Source organism: Mirounga leonina, unplaced genomic scaffold, assembly GCF_011800145.1.
Source record: "Mirounga leonina isolate KUSES-001 unplaced genomic scaffold, KU_Mleo_1.0 Mir_201, whole genome shotgun sequence".
Lineage (NCBI taxonomy): Eukaryota > Metazoa > Chordata > Mammalia > Carnivora > Phocidae > Mirounga > Mirounga leonina.
In genome coordinates this window covers 29,782,214-29,800,556 of record NW_023270504.1, presented here as the reverse complement: position 1 = coordinate 29,800,556, position 18,343 = coordinate 29,782,214, and the positions used below count along the sequence as shown (strand labels likewise).

The 18,343-nt window shown below is 37.9% G+C and overlaps 1 protein-coding gene across 9 annotated transcripts in view; it reads right to left on the bottom strand.

Annotated features, from left to right (window-relative positions):
• Nucleotides 1-18,343, bottom strand: part of ERC1 (ELKS/RAB6-interacting/CAST family member 1) — a 554,437-nt gene that overhangs the window by 324,554 nt on the left and 211,540 nt on the right. For all 9 annotated transcript variants that reach the window (XM_035028513.1, XM_035028517.1, XM_035028519.1 and 6 more), the window contains one exon: nucleotides 1,185-1,320. In XM_035028513.1, coding sequence (XP_034884404.1) covers nucleotides 1,185-1,320 — 136 coding nt within the window. The remainder of the gene's footprint in view (nucleotides 1-1,184; nucleotides 1,321-18,343) is intronic.

Sequence of the window (18,343 nt, the reverse complement as noted above, 5' to 3'; positions counted from 1 at the left end):
AAGAGGGAGGGAAAACTGGTATGCTGCTTTATCAAAAGGTGCTGCATTTAAGAAAATGTATACTATTCCTATAAGGACTATGCATTTTATAATCAATAAAATTTATATAAAAGATGAATGAAAAAAGAAATTAAAAACATGTCTGAAATGGATTTGTTATAAAGCCTAAAAATGGCTTCCACAGTTATAACTCCTCCAAATCTCTCCAGTAAAGATTTCATGATAATGCAACTGTGACACACTCTCTCATACCCAATTCGAAGTTGTAACGAGAGAAAAATGAAGCGGCAATGGCTTAGCAGTCTTAGCAGAAGTTTCAAAGGTTTCTAGCAAAGTTAATGATATTCTTCTCTAAAATTTAAACCTTCATTCTGACAGGCTAGAGATCCAGAAAGTCTCTGTTAAAATCATGGCTGAGCCACTTTGAAAACTGTGTGCATTTAGGCAAATAATTCAATTTCTCTGAGTCAGTTTCCTTATCTATAAAATATGTACAAAACCATCTGTCCCACAGGATCACTGTAAAGGTTAGAAACCATGAATGACCAAGGCCTAGGGCCAAGTACTGGGCCCATATGGGCACTTCTCATATCATCACTACTATTATTATGGACTCTAATTGCACCCTAATTTGTGAATAATTAGGTTTACACATCAATTATCACTCCACTGAAGTGAAAAAGTATAGTTTATAAATCCTGTATGACTATGAAATACGTTCTCTAAATTGAATGCTTAAAAAGGATGGAAAGAAAGAGGGAGAGGGCAAAATGGAAAAGACAGGGGAAAAGGGAAAAGAAGAATGAAAAACAAAGAAGGAAGTTAAACAGACACGGACCAGATTTAGCAATGCACTTTAATGAAGGAAAACGGTAAACAGTAACACTGACCATCCTAAAGCTTAAGAGAACCCACTCATTAAACTGACATTGAACTTACCAATTTAAATGCGATCAACTTGAAGCAAGGTGAACTTTCTCCTATGCTGAGGTGTCCTCACAAAGCTGTGGAATAAAACTTGCCTTTTCTATTTAAAGCCATTCCTTTATTGCTAAACAGTCGGTCTCAGAGGAAGGCAGCAAGCAGGGTTAGAAAGAGAAAAAAGAGGAGGATAAAGATGAAGAGGAAAACAACATGCAATTATGGATCAAATCTCTCCTTTCAGATCGTCCAGGTGTTCTAACCTGTAGTTGTTGGGAGCTGTCGTTGAGATTATCCTCCCTTCGTCGAGCCTCCTCAAGCATCTGTGCACTCTTCTTCTTTTCCACCTGCTCCTTGTGCTTCAGATTTGCCACCTTCTTATTCTGGTCTTTCACTTGCCTATTGAAAAAGGGGAGAAAAGCCAAGCTTTTCATATATATGCATAGAGAAGAATATTTTCATTTACAAATCTATAACACCAACACCAAGTAACAGCTGAAAACCAACAAAGAATTCTTCCTGCAAGATTTTTCTAACAATTCAAAATTCTTTCCTACCAAGAGTAGCAAATTGGTAAAAATGATGTTTCAGAAACTAAGTTTTAGCATGTACTTTATGAAGCACAAGACCATAAAACAAAAGAAATGCATGGGATACTCTGAAGAAATCAATTCAGATATTTATGTTGGAAATAGGGAAAGGCTACCAACATCAATGCTATGAAACAGTAGAGTGGCCAATTAAGGTTTGGTAATCTAACACTAATTTTACTATTATTAAATATTTCAAACTTTCAAAAGACTATATATAATATATATGAATCTGAAAATAATGATGTAACAATCTGGGAACCCATCTTAAGCAACAAAAGATTATACGCATTTGTGAAGTTCCCAATCCTATTCCACTGCCTCCACGCTAAAATAAGAATGACTTATGGGGGAAGGAGAAAGATGGCAGAGGAGTAGGAGACCTAAATTTTGTCCGGTCCCAGGAATTCAACTAGATAGGGATCAGACCATTCTGAACACCTACAAACTCAACAGGAGATGGAAAAAAAGAATAGCAACAACTCTCTGAACAGAAAAGCGACCACTTTCTGGAAGGTAGGACGTGCGGAGAAGTGAATCCGAGGCGATAATCGGGAGGATAGATGGTGGGGGAGGGTGCCTCCGTCGGCTGCTTCTGGCAAGTGATAGAGCAGCAGAGCACAAAATCGGAACTTCTAGAAGTCGGCTCCACTGAGGGACGTTGCTCCAGTGAGTAAGCGGGGGGTGGAACCCTCGCAAGACAGTGTGGTCTCAGGACCCTCGGGGTCACAGAAAGACCGGGGGTGCCCGAGTGCGGCAGAGCTCCCAGGTATGGGAGCAGGGAAGCCGGCTGCAGAGACGGAGCCAAGGAGTGGGCTCTCAGCTCGGGGTTGCCATAAACCGTGATCGGCGCACAGTCGGGCCCCTGCTCTTCCAGCAGGGACCAAACAAGAGTCTCCCCTTCCTCCCCCAGGAGGAGCTGTGTGGGAGTGCACCGCAGGGATCTGCTGGGTTTGGAGACTCCACATGGGGTCGGGTGCCAGAGATAGAAACGCTCGGTCACAGGCCGGGTGAGCATGGAGTGCGGCCGGAGACCGGGGAGACAGGAGTGACTGACTGCTTTTTCTCTGGGGGCGCACTGAGGAGTGGGGCCCCGAGTTCTCGGCTCCTCCAGGGCAGAGATTGGGAGGCCGCCATTTTCACTCTCGTCCTCCAAAGCTGTAGGGAAAGCTTGCAGGGAACAAAAGCTCCCAAGAGCAAACCTGAGCAGATTACTTAGCCCGGACCCAGCAAGGGCGGGGCAATTCTGCCTCCGGCAAAGACTTTTGGGAACCACAGCAACAGGCCCCTCCCCCAGAAGATCAACAAGAACAGCCAGCCAAGACCAAGTTTACCAATCACTGAGAACGGCAGAACTCCAGCGCTAGGAGAATAATGCACATAGAATTCATGGCTTTTTTACCATGATTCTTTAGTCTTTCAAAGTTAGTTTTTTTTTTAACTATCTTTTTTTTTAATTTTTCTTTTTCCCTTTTTCAACCAACATCTTATCAATCCTTTTAAAAATATATTTTTTATTTTTCATTTTTAGAGTCATATTCTATCCCTTCATAGTAGTTACTCTTATTTTTGGTATATATAAATAAGTTGTTCTCTCTTTAAAATTTTGGGACACAGTTTTTTCTAACAGACCAAAATATACCCTAAATCTCTAGTGTATGGCTTTGTTCTAGTCTCCTGCCTGATCACATTCTCTCCCTTTTTTTTTTAAATCCTCTTCTTTCTCTTTTCAACCAACTTCTTATCAATTTGTTTTATATAATCTTTTATAATTTTCATCATTACAGTCATATTCCATCCCTTCATCGTATTTACCCTTATTTTTGTACATATATAAGTTTTTCTTTCTTTAAAATTTTGGAGGCACTTTCTTCTAACAGACCAAAATACACCCAAAATCTAGTGTGTGGCACTGATCTATGCACCAGCCTGATCATATCCGATCATATTCTGTTTTTTGTTTGTTTTTATCTTGTTCTTTTTCTTTTTTCTTTCTTTCCCTTTCTTTTCCCCAGGTTTCAGGTCTCTTCTGATTTGTTTAGTGTATATTTTTCTGGGGTCGTTGTTACCCTGTTAGCATTTTGTTCTCTCATTCATCTATTCTCCTCTGGACAAAATGACAAGACAGAAAAACTCACCTCAAAAAAAAAGAACAAGAGGCAGTACCAACTGCTAGGGACCTAATCAATACGGACATTAGTAAGATGTCAGAACTAGAGTTCAGAATGACGATTATAAAGATACTAGCTGGGCTTGAAAAAAGCATGGAAGATATTAGAGAAACTCTTTCTGAAGAAATAAAAGAGCTAAAATATAACCAAGTCGAAACCAAAAAGGCTATTAATGAGGTGTAATAAAAAATGGAGGCTCTAACTGCTAGGATAAATGAGGCACAAGAGAGAATTAGTCATACAGAAGACCAAATGATGGAAAATAAAGAAGCAGAGAAAAAGAGAGATAAACAACTCCTGGATCATGGGGCAGAATTCGAGAGATAAGTGATACCATAAAGCGAAACAACATTAGAATAATTGGGATCCCAGAAGAAGAAAAAAGAGAGAGAGGGTCAGAAGATATATTGGAGCAAATTAAAGCAGAGAATTTCCCTAATTTGGGGAAGGAAACAGGCATCAAAATCCAGGACGCACAGAGAACCTCTCTCAAAATCAATAAAAATAGGTCAACACCCCGATATCTAATAGTAAAACTCACAAGTCTCAGAGACAAAGAGAAAACCCTGAAAGCAGCTCGGACAAGAGGTCTGTCACCTGCAACAGTGGAAACATTAGATTGGCAGCAGACCTATCCACAGAGACCTGGCAGGCCAGAAAGGACTGGCAGGATATATTCAGAGCACTAAATGAGAAAAATATGCAGCCAAGAATAAAGAATACTATATCCACCTAGGCTGTCATTGAAAATAGAAGGAGAGAGAAAAAGCTTCCGGGACAAACAAAAACAAAAGGAATTTGCAAACACCAAACCAGCCCTACAAGAAATATTGAAAGGAGTCCTATAAGCAAAGGGAGAGCCTAAAAGTAACATAGACCAGAAAGGAACACAGACAATATACAGTAACAGTCACCTTGCAGGCAATACAATGGCACTAAATTCATATCTTTCAAGAGTTACCCTGAATGTAAATGGGCTAAATGCCCCAATCAAAAGACACAGGGTAACAGACTGGATAAAAAACAAGACCCATCGATATGCTGTCTGCAAGAGACTCATTTTAGACCCAAAGAAAACTCCAGATTGAAAGTGAGGGGGTGGAAAATCATTTACCATGCTAATGGACATAAAAAGAAAGCTGGGGTGGCAATCCTTGTATCAGACAAATTAGATTTTAAACCAAAGACTATAATAAGAGATAAGGAAGGACACTATATCCTACTTAAAGGGTCTATCCAACAAGATCTAACAACTGTAAATATCTATACCCCTAATATGGGAGCAGCCAATTATATAAGGCAATTAATAACAAAAGCAAAGAAACACATCGACAACAATACAATAATAGTGGGGGACTTTAACACCCCCCTCACTGAAATGGACAGATCATCTAAGCAAAAGATCAACAAGGAAATAAAGGCTTCAGATGACACACTGGACCAGATGGACTTCACAGATATATTCAGAACATTCCACCCCAAAGCAACAGAATACACATTCTTCTCTAGTGCCCATGGAACATTCTCCAGAATAGATCACATCCTAGGTCACAAATCAGGTCTCAACCGGTACCAAAAGATTGGGATCATTCCCTGTATATTTTCAGACCACAATGCTTTGAAACTAGAACTCAATCACAAGAGGAAAGTCAGAAAGAACTCAAATACATGGAGGCTAAAGAGCATCCTACTGAAGAATGAATGGGTCAACCAGGAAATTAAAGAAGAATTAAAAAAATACATGGAAACCAATGAAAATGAAAACACAACTGTTCAAAATCTTTGGGATGCAGCAAAGGCAGTCCTAAGAGGAAAGTATATAGCAATACAAGCCTTTCTCAAGAAACAAGAAAGGTCTCAAATACACAATTTAACCCTACACCTAAAGGAGCTGGAGAAAGAACAGCAAATAAAGCCTAAACCCAGCAGGAGAAGAGAAATAATAAAGATCAGAGCAGAAATCAATGAAACAGAAACCAAAAGAACAGTAGAACAGGATCAACGAAACTAGGAGCTAATCTTTGAAAGAATTAACAAGATTGATAAACCCCTGGCCAGACTTATCAAAAAGAAAAGATAAATGACCCAAATAAATAAAATCATGAATGAAAGAGGAGAGATCACAACCAACACCAAAGAAATACAAACAATTATAAGAACATATTATGAGCAACTAAATGCCAGCAAATTAGATAATCTGGAAGAAATGGATGCATTCCTAGAGATGTATGAACTCCAAAACTGAACCAGGAAGAAACAGAAAACCTGAACAGACCTATAACCACTAAGGAAATTGAAGCAGTCATCAAAAATCTCCCAACAAACAAAACCCAGGGCCAGATGGCTTCCCAGGGGAATTCTACCAAACATTTAAAGAAGAATTAATACTTACTCTTCTGAAACTGTTCCAAAAAATAGAAATGGAAGGAAAACTTCCAAACTCGTATTATGAGGCCACCATTACCTTGTCCTCAAACCAGACAAAAACCCCATTAAAAAGGAGAATTACAGACCCATATCCCTGATGAACATGGATGCAAAAATTCTCACCAAAATACTAGCCAATAGGATCCAACAGTACATTAAAAGGATTATTCACCACGACCAAGTAGAATTTATTCCTAGGCTGCAAGGGTGGTTCAACATCTGCAAATCAATCAATGTGATACAATACATTAATAAAAGAAAGAACAAGAACCACATGATCCTCTCAATAGATGCAGAAAAAGCATTTGACAAAGTACAGGATCCTTTCTTGATCAAAACTATTCAGAGCATAGGGATAGATGGTACATACCTCAATATCATAAAAGCCATCTGTGAAAAACCCACAGTGAATATCATTCTCAATGGGGAAAAACTGAGAGCTTTCCCCCTAAGGTCAGGAACACGGCAGGGATGTCCACTATCACCACTGCTATTCAACATAGCATTAGAAGTCCTAGCCACAGCAATCAGACAACAAAAAGAAATAAAAGACATCCAAATCGGCAAAGCAGAAGTCAAACTCTCACTCTTTGCAGATGATATGATACTTTATGTGGAAAACCCAAAAGACTCCACCCCAAAACTGCTAGAACTCATACAGGAATCAGTAAAGTGGCAGGATATAAAATCAATGCACAGAAATCAGTGGCATTCCTATACACCAACAACAAGACAGAAGAAAGAGAAATTAAGGAGTCGATCCCATTTACAATTGCACCCCAAACCATAAGATACCTAGGAATAAATCTAACCAAAGAGGCAAAGAATCTATACTCAGAAAACTATAAAATCCTCATGAAAGGAATTGTGGAAGACACAAAGAAATAGAGAAACGTTCCATGCTCATGGATTGGAAGAACAAATATTGTGAAGATGTCAATGCTACCTAGAGCAATCTACACATTCAGTGCGATCCCCATCAAAATGCCATCCACTTTTTTCAAAGAAATGGAATAAATAATCCTAAAATTTGTATGGAACCAGAAAAGACCCCGAATAGCCAGAGGAATGTTGAAAAAGAAAAGCAAAGCTGGCAGCATCACAATTCCGGACTTCCAGCTCTATTACAAAGCTGTCATCATCAAGACAGTATGGTACTGGCACAAAAACAGACACATAGATCAATGGAACAGAACAGAAAGCCCAGAAATGGACCCTCAAATCTATGGTCAACTAATCTTCGACAAAGCAGGAAAGACTGTCCAGTGGAAAAAGTCTCTTCAACAAATGGTACTGGGAAAATTGGACAGCCATATGCAGAAGAATGAAACTGGACCATTTCCTTACACCACACACAAAAATAGACTCAAACTGGTTGAAAGACCTCAATGTGAGACAGGAGTCCATCCAAATCCTAAAGGAGAACACAGGCAGCAACCTCTTCGACCTCAACTGCAGCAACTTCTTCCTAGAAACATCGCCAAAGGCAAGGGAAGCAAGGGCAAAAATGAACTATTGGGACTTCATCAAGATAAAAAGCTTTTGCAAAGCAAAGGAAACCGTCAACAAAACCAAAAGACAAAATGGGAGAAGATATTTGCAAATGACATATCAGAGAATGGGCTAGTATCCAAAATCTATAAAGAACTTATTAAACTCAACACCCAAAGAACAAATGATCCAATCAAGAAATGGGCAGAAGACATGGACAGACATTTTTCCAAAGAAGACATCCAAATGGCCAATAGACACATGAAAAAGTGCTCAATATCGCTCAGCATCAGGGAAATCCAAATCAAAACCTAAATGAGATGCCACCTCACACCAGTCAGAATGGCTAAAATTAACAAGTCAGGAAACGACAGATGTTGGCGGGGATGCGGAGAAAGGGGAACCCTCCTACACTGTTGGTGGGAATGCAAGCTGGTGCAGCCACTCTGGAAAACAGTATGGAGGTTCCTCAAAAAGTTCAAAATAGAGCTACCTTATGACTCAGCAATTGCACTACTGGGTATTTACCCAAAAGATACAAATGTAGGGATCCGAAGGGGTACGTGCACACTGATGTTTATAGCAGCAATGTTCCACAACAGCCAAACTGTGGAAAGAGCCAAGATATCCATTGACAGATGAATGGATAAAGATGTGGTATATATATACAATGGAATATTATGCAGCCATCAAAAGGAATGAAATCTTGCCATTTGCAACGACATGGATGGAACTGGAGGGTATTATGCTGAGCGAAATAAGTCAATCAGAGAAAGACATGTATCATATGACCTCACTGATATGAGGAATTCTTAATTTCAGGAAACAAACTGAGGGTTGCTGGAGTGGTGGGGGGTGGAAGGGATGGGGTGGCTGGGTGATAGACACTGGGGAGGGTATGTGCTATGGTAAGTGCTGTGAATTGTGTAAGACTGTTGAATCACAGACCTGTACCTCTGAAACAAATAATACATTATATGTTTAAAAAAAACAAAAAGAATAAGATAGCAGGAAGGGAAAAATGAAGGGGAAATCGGAGGGGGAGACGAACCATGAGAGACTATGGACTCTGAGAAACAACCTGAGGGTTCTAGAAGGGAGGGGGGTAGGGGGATGGGTTAGGCTGTTGATGGGTATTAAAGAGGACACATTGAATGGAGCACTGGGTGTTATATGCAAACAATGAATCATGGAACACTACATCAAAAACTAATGATGTAATGTATGGTGATTAACATAAAAAAAATGACTTATATTCTAAATGTTGTATTTAAAATCCCTTTGCTTTTATTATAGTATGTTACATATAGGGATACTTCGTTTAGTTTGCATGCATTTGAAATTCATATTCGATTTACTAACTAAATGATTCTTTATTTTTAATACATCTTTGAGACCCATAGTAAACAATGAATGTTAATGCAGTTTTTTTCAATCCCTTCAATTTTCACTACAGTATAAATATAAAACAATTGTTTCAACCCATTCCCAAAGTGATGAACATTGCAGTTGTTTCGTTTTTCTTACTATCATGAACAATGCTGCTAGTTATACTCTGATACACCTATGCAAGAGTTTCTCCAAGGCATGGGCCTGGAAACTGAAATGTTAGGCCATACAATAGGTATACCTTCAAATTCACAAATTACTTTCCAAGAAATTGTATTAACTTGTATTTTCACTAGTAGTACACAGCAATACCTGTTACACCTCTAGGAAATCATTAACACTTAGTACTAACTGACTTTCTAAATAATAACAATCTGATAGATATAAATAACATCTCATCATAGTTTTAAAAAGTTGAACATCTTTTCTCTATTCTTTTCCCTTTTTTTAGATTTTAATTCCAGTATAGTTAACATGCAGTGTTATATTAGTTTCAGGTGTACAATATCATGTTCAACAATTCTATACATTACTCAGTGTTCTTCATGATAAGTGCACTCTTAATCCCCTTCACCTATTTTACCCATCCCCCAACTCACCTCCCCTCTGGCAAGCAGCAGCTTGTTCTCTATAGTTTACAAGTCTGTTTTTTGGTTTGTCTCTTTTTTTCTTTGTTCATTTGTCTGTTTCTTAAATTCCACATACAAGAGAAATCATATGGCATTTGTCTTTCTCTGACTGACTTATTTCACTCAGCATAATACTCTCTAGCTCCAACTACATTGCGGCAAATGGCAAGAGTTCATTCTTTTTATGGCTGAATAATATTCCTGTGTGTGTGTGTGTGTGTGTGTATCACACCTTCTTTATCCATTCATCTATCTATAGACACTTGGGCTGCTTCCATAATTTGGCTATTTAATCCTGCATTAAACATAGGACTGCATATATCTTTTTGAACTAGTGTTTTTATATTCTTTGAGTAAATAGTTGAAAAACTAAATTACTGAATCATCTGGCAGTTCTATTTTTTGAGAAACCACACTGCCTTCCACAGTAGCTGCACCAGTTTGCTTTCCCACCAATGGCGCGCAAGGGTTCCTTTCTCTCTACATACTCACGAACACCTGTCATGTCTTATGTTTTTGATTGTAGCCATTCTGACAGGTGTGAGGTGGTATCTCATTGTGGTTTCATTTGTGTTTCCCTGATGATGAGTGGTGCTGTCCATCTTTTATGTGTCTTTTGGCGATCTGTATGTCTTCCATGCAGAAATGTCTGTTCATGTCTCCTGCCCTTTATAAAATTAGATTATTTGGTTTTTTTCATTTTGAGTTGTAGAAGTTCTTTATATACTTTGGATACAAACCCTTTATCATATATGTCATTTGCAAATATCTTCTCCCATTCACTAGGTTCTCTTCTTGTTTTGCTGATTGCTTCCTATGCTGTGCAGAAGCTTTTTATTTTAATGTGGTCCCAATAGTTTATTTTTGCTTTTTCTTACCTTGCCTCAGGAGACATATCTAGAAAAATGTTGTTACAGCTGATATCAGAGAAATTACTGTCTGTGCTCTCTTCTCAGGATTTTTAAGGTTTCAGGTCTCACATTTAGGTCTTAAGTCAATTTTTAATTTACTTTTGTGTATGGTGTAAGAAGTGGTCCACTTTCACTATTTTGCACAAAGCTCTCCAGTTTTCCCAACACCATTTGTTAAATAGACTTTTCCCCCATGGCATATTCTTGCCTCCTTTGTAGATTAATTGATCATGTAATTGTGGGTTTATTTCTGGGTTTTTTATTCTGTTCCGCTGATCTATGTGTCTATTTTTATGCCAGTACCATACTGTTTTGATTACTACAGCTTTGTACTATATCTTGAAATCTGGGATTGTGTTATCCCTAGTTTAGTTCTTTTTCAAGATCACTTTGCCTATTCAGAGTCTTTTGTGCTCCAAATTTTTGGATTATTTATTCTAACTCTGAAAAATACTATGGATAGTTTCCTAGGGATTGGTATTAAATCCATACATTACTTCAGCTGAATGGACACTTTCACAGTATTTGTTCTTCCAATCCATGAGCATGGAATATCTTCCATTTGTTAGTGTTGTCTTCCATTTCCTTCACCAATGTTTTATAGTTTTCAGAGTACAGGTTTTTGACATCTTTGGTTAGGTTTATTCCTAGGTATTTTATACTTTGGTGCAATTGTATATGGGACTCTTTTCTTAATTTCTCTTTCTACTGTTTCAGTACCAGTGTATAGAAATGCAAAAGATTTCTACATACTGGTTTTGTATACCAGGACCTTACTGAATTCATTTACCAGTTCTAGTAGGTTTTTGGTGGAATCTTTAGGGTTTTCTGTATACAGTATCATGTCATCTGCAAATAGTGGAAATTTTATTTCTTCCTTGCCAATCTGGATGCCTTTTATTTCTTTTTGTTGCCTGACTGCTGTGGTTAGGATTTCTAGTATTATGCTGAATGAAAGTGGTGAGAATGGATATCTTTATCATTTTCCTGAGCTTAGGAAAAAAACTCTCACGTTTTCCTCATTGAGGATGATGTTTGCTGTGGGTTTTTCATATACGGCCTTTATTATGTTGAAATATGGTCCCTCTAAACCTACTTCGTTGAGAGTTTTTAATCATGAATGGATGTTGTACTTTGTCAAAAGCTTCTCCATCTATTGAAATGATCATGTGGTTTTTATCTTTTCTCTTGTTGATGTGACATATCGCATTAATTTATGACTATTGAACCACTCTTGCATCCCAGGAATAAATCCTGCTTGGTGATGGTGAACGATTTTTTTTTTAAATGTATTGTTGGATTTGGTTTGATAGTATTTTGTTGAGGATTTTTCCATCTACATTCATCAGAGATATTGGCCTGCAGTTCTCTTTTTTAGTGGAGTCTTTAACTGGTTTTGGTATCAGGGTAGTGCTGGCCTCACAGAATGAATCTGGAAGCTTTCCTTTCTTTCTCTTCTATTTTTTGGAATAGTTTGGAGAAGAATAGCTATTGACTCTTCTTTAAATGTTTGGCAGAATTCATCTCTAAAAGCCTCTCGTCCTAAACTTTTGATTACTGACTTAATTTCATTGCTGGTAATCAGTGTGTTCAAATTTTCTATTTCTTCTTATTTCAGTTTTGGTAAGTTACATATTTCTAGGAATTTATCCATTTCTTCAAGGTTGTCTAATTTGTTGGCATGTAATTTTTCAAAATATTCTCTTATGACCCTTATATTTCTATGGTTTCAGTTATTTCTCCTCTTTCCTTTCTGATTTTATCTGCTTCCTCTCTTTTTTGTGGGGAGTCAGGTTAAAGATATATCAATCTTGTTGATCTTTTACAAGAACCAGCTCCTGCTTTCATTGATTTGTTCTATTGGGATCTTTTTTAGTTTATATTTCATTTATTTCTGCTCTATTATTTATTATTTCCTTCCTTTTAATGGTTTTGGGTTTTGTTTGTTCTTCTTTTCCTAGCTCCTATAAGGAGGGTTATTTAAGGTTTTCCTTGCTTCTTGAGGTGGTAGGCCTGTATTGCTATAATCTTTCTTCTTAGACTTGCTTTTGCTGCATCCTAAAGGTTTTGGACCACTGTCTTTTCATTTATATTTGTCTCCATATATTTTTTATCTCCTCTTTGATTTCATGGCTGACCCATTCATTGTTCAGTAGCATGTTGTTGAACTTCCATGTATTTGTAGTCTTTGCAGATTTTTTTCTTATGGTTGATTTCTAGTTTCATAGCGTTGTGGTTGGAAATGACATTGTATGACTTTGACCTTTTTGAATTTATTGAGACTTGTTTTGTGGCCTAATATGTGATCTATTCTGGAGAATGTAATCATGTGCACTTGGAAAAAAAAAGTATATTCTACTGTTTTAGGATGGAATGTTCTGAATGTATCTTAGCTCCCTCTGGTCCAGTGTGTCCTTCACAGCCACCGTTTCCTTGTTATTTTCTGTTTAGATGATCTGTCCATTGATGTAAGTAGGGTGTTGAAGTCCCTAGTATTATATTACTATCAATTATCTCCTTTATGTTTGTTATTAGCTGTTTTATGTATCTGGGTGCTGCCATGTTGGGTGCATACCTATTTACAATTGCCACAATTTCTATGATTTCTTCTTGAATTGTTCCCTTTAGAATGATATAGTGTCCTTCTTTGTCTCTTGTTACAGCCTTAGTTTTAAAAGTCTATTTTGTCTAAGTATTATTACCTCAGCTTTTTTTTTTGTTTCAATTTGCATGATAGTGCTTTTCCATCCCTTCACTTTCAATTTGCATGTGTCTTTAGGTCTGAAATGCGCCTCTTGTAGGTAGCACACAGAGGGGTCTTGCTTTTTTATCCACTCTGTCACCCTGTATCTTTTGACTGGAGCATTTAGTCCATTTATATTGAAAGTAATTTTTTTAATTTAATTTTATTATGTTATGTTAATCATTAGTTTCTGATGTATGTTCCATGATTCATTGTTTGCATATAACACCCAGTGCTCCATTCAATATGTGCCCTCTTTAATATTCATCACCAGCCTAACCCATCCCCCACCCCCCTCCCCTCTAGAACCCTCAGTTTGTTTCTCAGAGTCCATAGTCTCTCATGGTTTGTCTCTCCCTCCGATTTCCCCCCCTTCATTTTTCCCTTCCTACTATCTTCTTTTTTTTAACATATAATGTATTACTTGTTCCAGAGGTACAGGTCTGTGAAAGTAATTTTGATAGATATGTATATATTGCTTTTGTTACTTGTTTCATGGTTGTTTTTGTAGTTCTCTTCTCTTGCTCTCTCACAATTTGTTGACTTTCTTTAGTGATATACTTGGATTCCTTTCTTTTTATTCTTTGCAAATCTATTACCAGTTTTTGCTTTGTGATTACCATTAGGTTTATATACAACATCTTTTTTTTTTTTTTTAAGATTTTATTTATTTACGAGAGAGAGAATGAGAGACAGAGAGCACGAGAGGGAGGAGGGTCAGAGGGAGAAGCAGACTTCCTGCCGAGCAGGGAGCCCGATGTGGGACTTGATCCCGGGACTCTAGGATCATGACCTGAGCCGAAGGCAGTTGCTTAACCAACTGAGCCACCCAGGCGCCCTATATACAACATCTTATGCACATAGCAGTCTATATTAAGTTGATGGTCACTTAAGTTTGAGCCCATTCTTTACTCCTTCCCCCACACACACACCTGCCACATTTTAGGTACATGGTGTCATATTTTACATCTCTTTATTGTGTGAATTCTTTGGCTGATTTTTATAGATATACTTAATTTTATTGTTTTTGTGCTTCATACTTTTCTTACTCTTGCTTATGGTCTTTCTTTTCCACTCAGTCCCCTTTAACATTTCTTGTAGGACTGGTTTTTGTAGGACTGGTTTTTGTAGTACTGGTTTAGTGGTCATGAATTCCTTTAACTTTTGTTTGGGAAAAACTCTTTCTTTTGTTTTCAATGACTGCCTTGATGGATAGAGTATTCTTGGCTGCAGGTTTTTTTCTTTCAGGACTTTGAATATTTCATGCCACTGCCTTCTGGCCTGCGAAGTTTCTACTGAAAAGTCAGCTGATAGCCTTATGTGGTTTCCCTTGTATGTAACTGTTTTCTCTTGCTGCTTTTAAAATTCTCTATCACTACTTTCTGCCATTTTAATTACTATGTGTCTTTGTGTGGACCTCTTTGGGTTGATTTTGTTGTGGGTTCTCTGTGCTTCCTGGATCTGGATTTCTGGTTCCTCCCCCAATTTGGGAACTTTTCAGCTATTATTTCTTCATATAAATTTTCTACCCCCTTTTCTCTCTCTCCTCCTTCTGTGATCCCTATAATACAAATGTTATTACACTGATGGTGTTAATGAGTTCCCTAAGTCTATTTTCATTTTTTATTATCTTTTTCTCTCTCTTATTCAGCTTGATTGCTTTCCATTACTTTGTCCTCCAGGTTGCTGATGCATTCTTCCATGTCCTCTAGTCTGTTTATTCCATATAGTTTTCTTTAAAAAAAGATTTATTTATTTATTCCAGAGAGAGGGCAGAAGGGGCAGAGGGAGAAAAACCCAAACATACTCCTCACTAAGCATGGAACCCAACATGCGGCTCAATCCCACGACCCATGAGATCATGACCTGAGCTGAAATCACGAGTCAAACACTCAACCGAGTGGCCCAGGTGCCCCACATAGTGTATTCTTAATTTCAGTTATTGAGTTCCTCTCTGGTTCTTTTTTATGCTTTCTATCTCTTTGTTAATTAAGGGTTTCGCTGAGGTCTTCCACTCTTTCCTCAAGTCCAGTGAGTATCTTTTTAACCATTATTTAAATTCTCTATCAGTGATTTACTTATCTCCATTCTGTTTGGTCTCTTGCTGTGATTTGATCCTGTTCTATCATCTGGGATATATTCCTCAGTCTCCTCATTTTGTCTAACTCTCTGTGACTGTTTCTCTATGTTAGGAAGTCAGCTACATCTTCTGCTCTTGAAATAATGGCCTTATGAAGACGAGGTCCTATACTGCCCTGGACACAATGTCCCCTGTTCACCAGAACCTGGTGCTTCAGGGGTGTCTCCTTTGTGTGCTTCATGTGCCCTGCTGTTGCAGCTGAGCCCCCTTTGCCTTTAGTCCAGTCATCTACAATGGCTACCCCTGCCTTTCATGGGCAGGATTTGGTTCCTGTGTTGATAGTGCACCAGTCCAGGGATGCCTTGGGCTTTAACTGAGTTACACCAGGCATCTGCCAGAAATGCAGTAGCGCAAAACTGCAGAAAAACATGGGGCAGGACACGAGGTGCCAGCAACATCCATGCTGGTTGGAGGGGACCTGCAACTGACTGGGACTGAGGCAACCTGGGTTGGAAGGAATGGATCCACAGAAGTGCTGCAGGGATGAGATGCTCAGTGTTAGCAAGTTTTGTGTGGGTCAACTGAGAGAGGGGACCTGGTGCCCAGGCCTGGCACATGTCCACTGTTAGCAAGTTAGGTAGCAAGTATGGGCACTGTGCTTATTCCCACAGGTGGCCATGTGTTTATGCTTGTGGGTTGGATAGGGAAATGGTGCCCAACAGCTTCTTTGTTCCTGGAGAAATCTCACAAGGATGCTTCTCCTTCCAGCACACACTCTGAGATTAGTAAACAAATCTCCCTGCAGTATACCCCAGGTGTTTTTCAAACTGCTGCTTCTATGCTATCTCTCTAGGGGGCTATTTGTTATGCTGTCTCTTTAAAAGTGGGGACTCAGTTTCCTCTCACTCTACTGGCTTTCCCATGAGACTGCCGATTTTTCAAATTTCCAGGTTTTAAGTCCCACTGACTAAGAATTCATGAAATTCAGCACCTTTGTTTTTCAAAGACAAATATTATGGGAATTCCCCTTCCCTATGCAGGCTCCCTAGTGTGAGAGTATATTTCTTTGACCTCTGCACGTCTGAGGCATCCCTCCCTCCCATAGAAAATCTTGTCGGTCCATTTAGCTCCTAACCACTTTTCACCCTTTCTAGCCTCTTCAGTGTGGCCTCTTCTCTACATTTAGCTATGGAGAGTCTGTTCTGCCAGTCTTCAGGTCATTTTCTGGGTTATTTACAGTTATGTGGCTGTTATCTAGTTGAATCCATGATGAGGTGAGTTTAGGGTCCTCCTACTCTGCCATCTTCCCCAGAACTTCTGAACATCTTTGCGTATGGTATTTGGTCATTCCTGTTTCCACATCTGTGAAATAGCTATTTATGTATTTTGCCCACTTTTAAATTAGGTATCTTTTTCTTAATGACTTATAAGTCTTCTTTATATATTCTGTATAATAATCCCTTATCTCTTCTATGTTATACAAATATATTCTCCCAATCTATGAATTACTTCTTAATAGCTTTATGGTATGTTTTCAATTGTAAAATTTAAATTTTTTTATTGTATCAAATGTACCAATTTTCTTTATGGTTTTCAATTTTGTGACTTTTTCACAATATCTTCCCTATCCCAAGCTCATAAAGATACTCTCTTAAAAATTTTGTGACTTTGTCTTTCACACTGAAGTCATTAATCCATTTGATACTGATGTTGTATATGGTATGAGCTAAAGATATAATTTCATTTTTCAGGTATAATTTGAGGTAAGAATAAAATTTCATTTTTTACATATATAGATAACTCATTGTCCCAGCAGCACTAACACGCATTGTCATAAATGTCATATATAAAGTTTCTGAAAATATGTGTGCCTATTTTGTGGCTCTCTGGTATCTTTGTGTATTTCTGTGCCAAATCTATACTTCCTTAATTATTCTGTCTTTATAAGAAATCTCAATAGTTATTTCAGGCAAGCCTGCCTACCTTGTTCTCATTCGTGACCATCTTGGTGCTTCCTGGCCCTTTAGACTTCTCATATAAATTACAGAACCAGTCTGTCAAGCTCCACAAAACCAGCCAATCAACCAATCAAACAACCACTCAACAACAGCAATCAAAACTCAGCAGCAGCCTTTTGGGATTTTTATTGAAACTGCACTGAATTTATATATCAATTTGGGAAGAACAGATACTTTCATGTTCTTGAACCTTTCAATTAATTGACATGGTATGTCTCTCTAGTTATTTAGTTATCCTTTAAAGGTTTTCAACAAAGTGTTTTAATTTCTTCAATAAAAGAGTTCCATGTATTTTATTCCTAGGTACCTTATATGTTTTGTTGTCATTTTAAATTCCAGCACCATGTCATTACACACAGTTCCTTATACAAAGTACTCTCAAAAAAGTAGTTTTCAACAATGTAAGTATTGACAAAATTAACAATTCACTGTTATCTAATGTCCAGTCCGTATTCAATGTTCCCCAGTTGTCTCAAAAGAAATCTTTTCACAGTTGGCTTGTTTGAATCAGAATTCATAAAAGGTCCACAGCATTGTTTAAATTCTTCAAAGCTCTATTAATCTAGAGAAAAGTCCCTTACTTCTTCCTCTGCCCCCTTTTAAATGCCACTGACTTCTTAAACAGATTTCCATTGTTCTTGTAAAATGACTTACATTTTGGGTGATTTGTCTGTTTCTTCATGGAGTCATTTAATTCATTTCCTGCTTTTTGCTTTTTTAGATACTGAGAGTTAGCTTGAAAAACTTGACCAGAATCAGTTTTAACTTTGTAAGTCACAATAGTAAATAATAACATTGTATACTTCATATGGCCTCACATAAGAAAGCATATAATATCTGGTTTTCTCATTCTTAATGAAGCTAGGATTCATCAGTGTATTAAGGTACTAACAGCCTTCTCTTCTGTCTATAAAATTCACCTTTCACCAACTTCTCATCTAATAGTCCCAAACACAGATGAATCTTTCCTGAA